At 38.6% G+C, this 8,824-nt stretch overlaps 1 protein-coding gene across 2 annotated transcripts in view; it reads right to left on the bottom strand.

The window, feature by feature from the left end:
- Positions 1 to 3,407: 3,407 nt before the first annotated feature.
- Positions 3,408 to 8,824, bottom strand: part of LOC141098590 (cytochrome P450 2K1-like) — a 170,097-nt gene continuing 164,680 nt past the window's right edge. For both annotated transcript variants that reach the window (XM_073586501.1, XM_073586502.1), the window contains exons 8-10: positions 6,093 to 6,277; positions 4,485 to 4,626; positions 3,408 to 4,098 (exon numbers count right to left, since the gene is read on the bottom strand). In XM_073586501.1, the coding sequence (XP_073442602.1) occupies positions 3,920 to 4,098; positions 4,485 to 4,626; positions 6,093 to 6,277 (506 nt within the window). In that variant the 3' untranslated portion in view covers positions 3,408 to 3,919. The remainder of the gene's footprint in view (positions 4,099 to 4,484; positions 4,627 to 6,092; positions 6,278 to 8,824) is intronic.

Here is an 8,824-nt window from a genome sequence, read left to right as displayed (position 1 = left end):
TTTTGTGCAGTCCTGTGGGACTTGTTCTCGGTCCAAACACTGTTCTCATTCTAGTGGATTGTTAGTGCCATTGCCGGTGCCCAGGAGGCCATGGACCCATATCTCTATGGATTTTATTTCCGACCTTCCTGTCTCTCAGAGAAGACTGTTATCTGGGTGATCTGTGATAGGTTTTCCAAGATGGTCCATCTTGTACCACTGCCGAAGTTGCCATCCTCTTCTGAGCTGGTGCCTGTGTTTTTACAGCAGGTGGTTCGTTTGCACGGTATTCCGGAGAACATTATGTCTGACAGAGGAGTCCAGTTTGTTTCCAGATTTTGGAGACCTTTTTATTCTAAACTGGGAATTCAGTTGTCCTGCTCCTCTGCTTTTCACCCTCAGACCAATGGTCAGACTGAGAGAGCAAACCAGATTTTGGAAACCTATTTGAGATGTTTTTTGTCTGCTGATCAAGATGACTGGGTCTCTTTTTTGCCCTTGGCTGAATTTGCTCTAAATAATAGGGCTAGTTCTGCCACTTTGATGTCTCCTTTTTTCTGCAACTTTGGGTTTCATCCTCGGTTTTCTTCAGGGCAGGTGGAGGCTTCGGCCTGTCCAGGTGTTGACACTGTGGTAGAGAGACTGCAGCAGATTTGGAATCAAGTAGTGGATAAGTTGTCTCACTCTCAAGAGAAAGCCCAATGGTTTGCTTGGGTGAGGGTTCGGTGACCCCTCCTCAAGGGGGGGTACTGTTGTGAACACTTTTGATCTGGCTTCTGCGTTTGGGCTCCCTCTGGTGGTTGCTGCTGGTAATGGAGCTGGTCTGGCTGACAGAAGTCAATCACCTGAGGAGGATGATTGGAGGTCAGGTGTTACAGACTGGAGAGATTTAAGTGAGCAACCTTCCCTCAGTTTTTGCCGGTGATTTGATTTTCTTCCTGAGCATTTTGGAAGTCCTGCTTTGTCCTGCATCTTTCAGATAAGTTATTTGTCTGCTTGAATCTTTTTGCATTTGATCCATTTTTTGCTTTTCTCTGATTTCTATCTTGCTGGTGTGAGTTCAGCCTTGTTCCCTGCTGGGACCTGTGCTGGACTCTGTTTCATTTTCCACAGCTTATGTCAGTCTTTTCAGTATTTCTAATCCCCTGTTATATCACTATCTTTTGTTTTGCGCCCATTACACACCAGAGTTCTGATCTAGTGGGGGAGAGGTCGTGTGGCCTCAGTATTTTTGCATATCAGATGTGTTGGAATTTTTCCTAGGGTTTTTCACGTGATTACAGACAGTATCCTTTCCTGTCCTGTTCTATCTAGACAGTTTGGGCCCCAGCATTTGCTTACTCTATTTTCTGCCTGTGTTTTGTGCCTCATCTTGTCTCACCGCCAATATATGGTCGGGGGCTATCTATTCCTTTGAGGTTCTACTCTGGGGCAGTTTAGCTTTCCCCTTTCTTTCTTTAGGCTTAGTTCATTCTTTGGCTGTGCTGAGGCATCTAGGGCATCGTAGGTACATACCACAGCTAATTCTAGTTGTGTTGTCAGTTTAGGGGTCTGCAATCAGCTAAGTTACCAACCTCTCTGGTTATCTAGTGGCCTAGCCTATTTCCCTGCTATCCTCCTCAGTTACCTAATCATAACAGGCAGCACCCTCAGCACTGTATGGGGTACCTCCACACAGGTCAGAAAACCGACCTGTGTAATGGGGTACAACAAAAACATGGGGGGGCGTTGATTTCTCAAATCAACTTTGAGAAAGGCCAAGGTGTGGTACAAAAAGCTGGCCGTGAACGCCACATCAATACATCGTACCTTCAGTTCCAGGAGGTAGTGGTTAAGGCCCTGATGTTTGGCACTCCGGAAGGAGCGGGCCCCCTATACTTCTGGAACTGAAGGTGCTCGTATCGTACCAGGTCAGCATTTCCCGGGGGGGAGGTCCTGCAAACTGGAAAAAATTTTAGTCGCAAAAAAGGTGCTGAGTGTGTTGCAAAATGGGAATACACAAGGACACCATTTATCAATGTGACACCTGCCCAAGGAAACCTGGCCTGTGTATGAAGGATTGCTTCAAATTGTACCACACCTCCATGCACTACTAGTTTACTTTACAGGAAACCATAGATTAGTTTGAGAAAGTGGGTGCATCTAGATAAGTTCCTTGGGGGTCTAGCTTTCAAAACGATGTCATTTGTGGATCTTTTTTTACTGTTTAGGCACATCAGGGGCTCTGCACATGGAATATGACGCCCGCAGACCATTCAATCAAAGTCTGCAATCCAAAACGTCACTCCCTTCCGAGCCCCACCGTGTACCCAAAAAGTTTTTTCCCACTTATGGGGTACCAGTGTACGAAGTACAAACTGGACAAGAACTTTTGGGGTTCAATTTCTCCTGTTACCCTTGGGAAAAATAAAAATTGGGGACTAAAAGATCATTTTTGTGGGCAAAAAAATAGGATTTTTTATTTTCAAGCAAGGACATTATAAACTTTAGTGAAACACTTGGGGGTTCAAAGTGCTCACCACACATCTAGATAAGTTTCTTAGGGGGTCTAGTTTCCAAAATGGGGTCACTTGTGGGGCGTTTCCACTGTTTAGGCACATCACAGGCTTGTTAAACGTGACATGGCGTCCAATCTCAATTCCAGCCAATTTTAGGTTGAAAAAGTTAAACAGCGCTCCTTTTGTTCCGAGCCCTGCTGTGCGGCAAAACAATGGTTCCCCTCATGTGGTTTCAGCGTTCTCAGCACAAATTTGACAACAACTTTGGGGTCCAATTTCTCCTGTTACCCTTGGGAAAATAAAAAATTGGGGACTAAACCATCATGTTTGTGGAAAACATATGATTTTTTTTCACGCCCAGGCCTTATAAACATCTGTGAAGCCCTTGGGGGTTCAAAGTACTCACCACACATCTGGATAAGTTCCTTAGGGGATCTAGTTTCCAAAATGGGGTCACTTATGGGGCGTTTCCACTGTTTAGACACATCACGGGCTCGTCAAACGCGACATGGCATCCGATCTCAATTCCAGCCAATTTTAGGTTGAAAAAGTCAAACAGCGCTCCTTCCCTTCTGAGCCCTGTTGTGCACCCAAAAAATTGTTGCTAAAATATAATTTTTGTGACTAAAAAGTTAAATGTTCATTTTTTCCTCCCACATTGCTTCTGCTCCTGTGAAACACCTGAAGGGTTAATAAACTTCTTGAATGTGGTTTTGGTCAGGTTGAGGGGTGCAGTTTTTAGAATGGTGTCATTTTTGGCTATTTTCTGCCATATAGACCCATAAAAGTGACTTCAAATGTGAGGTGGTCCCTAGAAAAATGGCTTTGTACATTTTGTTTTAAAAATGAGATATCGCTGGTCAAATTTTAACCCTTATAACTTCCTAACAAAAAAATTGTTTCCAAAATTGTGTTGATATAAAGTAGACATGTGGGAAATGTTATTTATTAACTATTTTGTGTGACATAATTCTCTGTTTTAAGGGCATAAAAATTGAAAGTTTGAAAATTGCTACATTTTCCAAATTTTAGCCGAATTTCCGTTTTTTACACAAATAAATGCAACTTATATCGAAAAAAAATTAACACTAAAGTGAAGTACAATATGTCAGGAGAAGAGATTCTCAGAATCACTAAGATTCGTTCAAGCGTTCCAGAGTTATTACCTCATGAAGGGACAGTGGTCAGAATTGTAAAAATTGGCCCGGTCATGAACGTGCAAACCACCCTTGGGTGTAAAGGGGTTAAAAATATATCAATGATGTTGATTATTTCTTAATTACGACAATTACTTTAGCTTCAGTGCCCCGTTCTGCTAAAGGATGGGGTTCTCAGTGGCTGAAGCCACCAATTCATAATTTATCACTTAATCTATGGATAGATGATAACTTGTTTTCACAGTAGAACACTTTCAAGGTTTTTCAATGTAGGTGACAAAGTGTTCACACCCGAGGTATAGCACACATCTTATAGGGCATTGGACCACATAGGAATGAAACCGCAGGAGTCAGGTCTAGTGCAGCCCCAGGAGGAGCCTTAAACGTGAAGACTTGCAGCAGTCTCGTGAAGAACATGAATAGCTCCATTTTAGCCAAGTTTTCTCCAGCGCAACTTCTCTTACCTACAGCAATGAAATATGTGGAAAAGCATAAAAAGTTTATTGTTCCATGGACTAAAGCAAAATATACTATATCATTTCAAAATAGGCTGTTATAACAAAATTGTAAGTCACCGAATACAATCAGAGAAGTGTCAACCCAATATTTAAATATGGAGGCACAACCATCCTCGCCTCACAGAGATTCCCCAAAAGGAAGAAACTGTCCACATACAGATTCTCACATCATCCCAAAGCATAACCCACATTAATCATAAATGTACCCTCAGGACACAGCCTCATAGGGAGAAGATTTAAAAAACATTTCTATTAATTTAATGAATGTGATGATGGAGAAATGTTCTTATTTGCTCTCCTCTCTCCTCCAAAGGGCTAAAAGAATAACTCACCGACTGAGAAAGGTATGAACGCTTCATTCCTTACAAAATTTCCACTGGAATCCAAAAAGTGTTCTGGGTAGAACTCGTCGGCTCTTACAAAGTGATTCTTATCATAAAGTACGGAGGTCAGCAGTGGGATCACCTGTATTCCCTGAAAGTTTCAACATTTGCATAAGTTATATTTAATTGGGAACCTCCCTCCTTAGTCTTTATTTATTTAAAGGGAATCTGTCAGCAAGTATTTTCTACCTCATGTGAGAGCAGCATAATGTAGGCAAAGAGACCTTAAATCCAAATATGTATCACTTAGTTTACTGGGTGCAGAGGTTCTGACACAATCAAAGTTAAGTGTGAAGCAGAGCTGAGAAAGCTAGCCCCACCCCCACCACAGCTAACCCCACACCCACCATACTCAATATTTACATTGTATATTTAATGTGAGCTTATCACAGGAGGGGGCGGAATCAGGCCAGTGCTCACACTACCAGCTCAGCTAATCACAGCAATAATAATGTCCTGGTGATAAAACCTTCACAGTAAGTAAACAACAGCAAACTGAAGTGGCACATCATTGAAATCTGTGTATTTACCCCTATTTCATACTGTCATCAGATTACATAGCAAAAACCTGCTGACAGATTTCCTTTAAGGCTGGTAATGCAATTGAATAAAGTTTAGAAAAAAAATAAAATAAAAAATAAATGTTTTTTTTTCATTGTATAAAATATATTAATGTTCACAAATTGTAAACAAGGAAAAATTGCATATAGGAAACTGATCAAACCAAAATGGACTGCAAAGTATAATCTAACTACACAGCACTTGGTCTAATAATAGCAAAGCAAAAAAAATGAGGGTCGGTTTGTGTTGAAAACAGTAAATGCCAATAGAACTTATTTCCCCACACACATCAATGTCAAAAGAAAAATGATAAAGTTATGGGTCTTAGAATGTGGTAGCAGAAAAAAAATATATATATATTTTTCGAAAAAGACATTTTTATTATGGAAAAGTAATAGAACAAAGAGCAACAAAACCAAAAATATTTTTTATTACCATTACAGAGTAGATAAAATGTAATAAAACAAAAATATAATAATTTTATTTAGCATGGAAAATTATAAAATCTTACAAATCACTTAAGGGATTTGACTTAATTCCTGTAAAAAATGCATGTTGATGGCTTCCAAAGCCTCTTTAATTCAATAAGCAGAGAACTTAGATGAGGATAATAAGTCTATAGGCACCGAAATCAGAATATTGGAGAACATTTGGGAAATGGATGGAAAATACCTGTCCATAAGGGGTTATAAGTATTGGACTTATCGCTATATAAAAAATAGGCACATGGCGGCTTCAAAATTAACAAACAAAACATCATCTCTTGGACCTCAGTCAATCTTCTTCCTTTTCTGTCTGACTGCTTCGCAAAATATTGCTTCCATACTGGTTGAAACATAACATGACATCCCCGACTGGAAGAGGAAGCAAGGAGACTGGGGAAACTGGCCAAAGGCTGCTAAGTGATTATCTATGCCAAAGTAAAAATACATAGTGGAAACCACTTAAACTTGGTGTTGCCAAAAAATAAGGTTGAATATTTCTTTTTTTACTTACTTTGGGAAGGAGAAATCCTCTGAAGTTTACATCCTGAATAGGAGCGTGGGACAAATTGGATGGAACAATGTTTCCAAATCGCTGAATCTCATGGATGACGGCATCAGTATACGGCATCTCTCTGCGATGAATGACCTGGGGCGCATTCGATCCAATAACTTTATCGATCTCACTTTGGACCTTTTCTATTTCCAACACAAATACATAAAACCATATGTAAAAAAAGATTTGGTGAGAACTTTGATCCGTAAAATTGATAACATTTCAGCCAGATCTTCTCTTTGGCATTTGATATCATCGTGGTTGTTATGAAATTACAAGTTACGTAACCTTAATTTCCCACCTATAGTAGTAATTCTTTCCATATTTGTCTGTAGAGAAATTTTGAGATTGTAATGTTACCTAAACCAGAAGTTAGTTTTGCTTCAAAAATTTTTATTTGGGGAAATTTTACAATATCAGGATAGGAGAAAAGGTTATATGCGACAACATAACATGAGTTGAAATTCAACATATATAATATTATTGGAGTATATTGAATAATACCATAGAAACTATATGAAGAATAATAATATAATTTAGGCAGAATAACGGGGGAAAGGGAAAAAAGAGAAGAAAAAAGGGGGAGAGGGAAGGAGGTGAATTTGGATACGGTAGGAAAAAGGGGAAATTGGAGATAAAACAATGAAAAGAAGGGGGAACAGAACAAAGCAATAGTCCACTGAGAGTGGTGACTCGGTAAAGAGCAACCATCTTAAAAGATTTCTACTTGACAATGTCCACTGGCTATAGAGCCATATCAATCAGTTGTAAAGGACTCCTCATGTGAAAAAAATACAAAATTCCACTAGATTTATACTTTATAAGAGAGTTGTTGTTCAAGGCAAAAACTAATATGAAGGTGTTATGGGATGCTAATCTGTTTATTAGCATATTGAGACTAGGAATGGTCTCGGATTTCCACCTGGCACCTATAGGCATTTTGGCAACTGAGAAAATATGAAAGGAGATTAATTTAATATTTACAGGAAGAGAATCAGACCCTAGGGACAAAAGAGAGAGTTGAGGAGACATAATTAGTTTGTATTTAACTTTTATAAAAATGAGATCATAAACCTCCTTCCAAAAGGGTTTCATTTTTAGGCATGACCACTAAATGTTCATTATATTGCCTTTACATCCAAATCCTCTCCAACATGTGTCTGGATAAGACAGGAAAGCGGAGTTGAGCCTAACAGGGGTAAGATACCATCTTGCAAGAATTTTAAAACAATTTTCCTGAATATCGGAGTTGATATTGTTCTTATACATCAATGTAAAGTTTTGTTGCCAAGTTTTATTAGAAATTTTTTTATTTTCATCTTGTTCCCAATAGATTATGTGATTTTGCTTGACAAATTCTGTGTCTGAATTAAAAAGAGTATAAACATTTTTCATATTTCACACTGAAGCCAAAAGGGGATTTCTTAAGAGTATTAATAGCCTTAGGTAAAACTAAGGGGAGAGAGATTTTGTTTATAATACATTTTCTAAGATTTAGAAGGTTGTCGAGTTCCTCATCTGGTAGACTGAATTTTAAAGTTTGAAAATTTGCTATAATATCTTTATTGGGACCTGTAAGTAGACACGGACAGTCATTGATGCCTAGTTTAGACCATTTACTGTATGGAAAAATGGGAAAGAAAATGTGCACCGGCACTTTTTCTGATGGAAAAGAGGATAGATTCTGAGATGTTAAGTTATATAATTTTCTCCATTGTGTAATTGTGGCATTTAATAATAGATGGGAAGGTAGAGGGAGGGAGGGAACCAATAACTGTAGTAAAATTTGGGATATTAACACTAGGACTACTGGACTCGTGACCCCGCCTAGAACTACTGAAAGGAGTCATTTTGATTCCTTGCTTGTTTTCGTTTATTTTTAGAGTTTCATTTGTGGTTATTTATTAATAATTATATTTTTTGTAATGTATTATTATTGTGAGATCCAACAGTAATGCTTTTGATTGTTTTTTTTCTGCTTTTCTTATTTTTCTACAGAAAATAACAATAATTATAATAGACGTTTTTCAAACATTTTTTTTTATTCAAGTGCACACATATAAACAACAACTGAAGAACAAAAAGCAGAGAAAATGTAGGTGGAGGAGCATAAAAATGAAAATATGGTGCAGAATTCACCTTCTAAACATTTGGTGTTTCGAATTTTAGGCATTGCCTTTGATTTATGGCAGTACATTGCCCACACAAAGACTTACCACAAGTCTTACAATTGCCGACAGATCTATTTTTCTTGCACTTTTCTTTGATCTGGCAAAATTTTGTTTGAACCATCACTTCTGAGCATGTAGAAACTTGGGACGTGGAACCCTTTTCCCTATCTGTGACATAAGGACCACTCAACTCTCTCACAAGCGTTTGCAAAAATGCCTTGCGTGACATTTTTTGGTGGGTAATCTCCTTGAATATTATCCATGCATTTATACCCGCAAAGTCTAAGGCATTTTCAAATGCATGAACAGGCCATCTCCTTGTGCATGTTCGTGTGGTATATTTTCGTGCCATCTGATCCACTACATCTACTCCATATTTTGTTTCATTGTAAAACTTTACCGTTTCTGGAGTTTTTTTAGCGGAATCAGACGCAACAACAACATCTGGATGGACGGAACTCAAAATGACAACATTTTTGTTGGGCTTTCCTTGATATACTGTAAGTGTAAAATTGTCTT

This window comes from Dendrobates tinctorius, unplaced genomic scaffold, assembly GCF_039654945.1.
Source record: "Dendrobates tinctorius isolate UK_male_01 unplaced genomic scaffold, ASM3965494v1 ptg000093l, whole genome shotgun sequence".
In the NCBI taxonomy this organism is placed as follows: Eukaryota; Metazoa; Chordata; class Amphibia; order Anura; family Dendrobatidae; genus Dendrobates; species Dendrobates tinctorius.
Note: the sequence above shows the minus strand (reverse complement) of the source record. Positions and strands in the feature narration are given on the sequence as shown.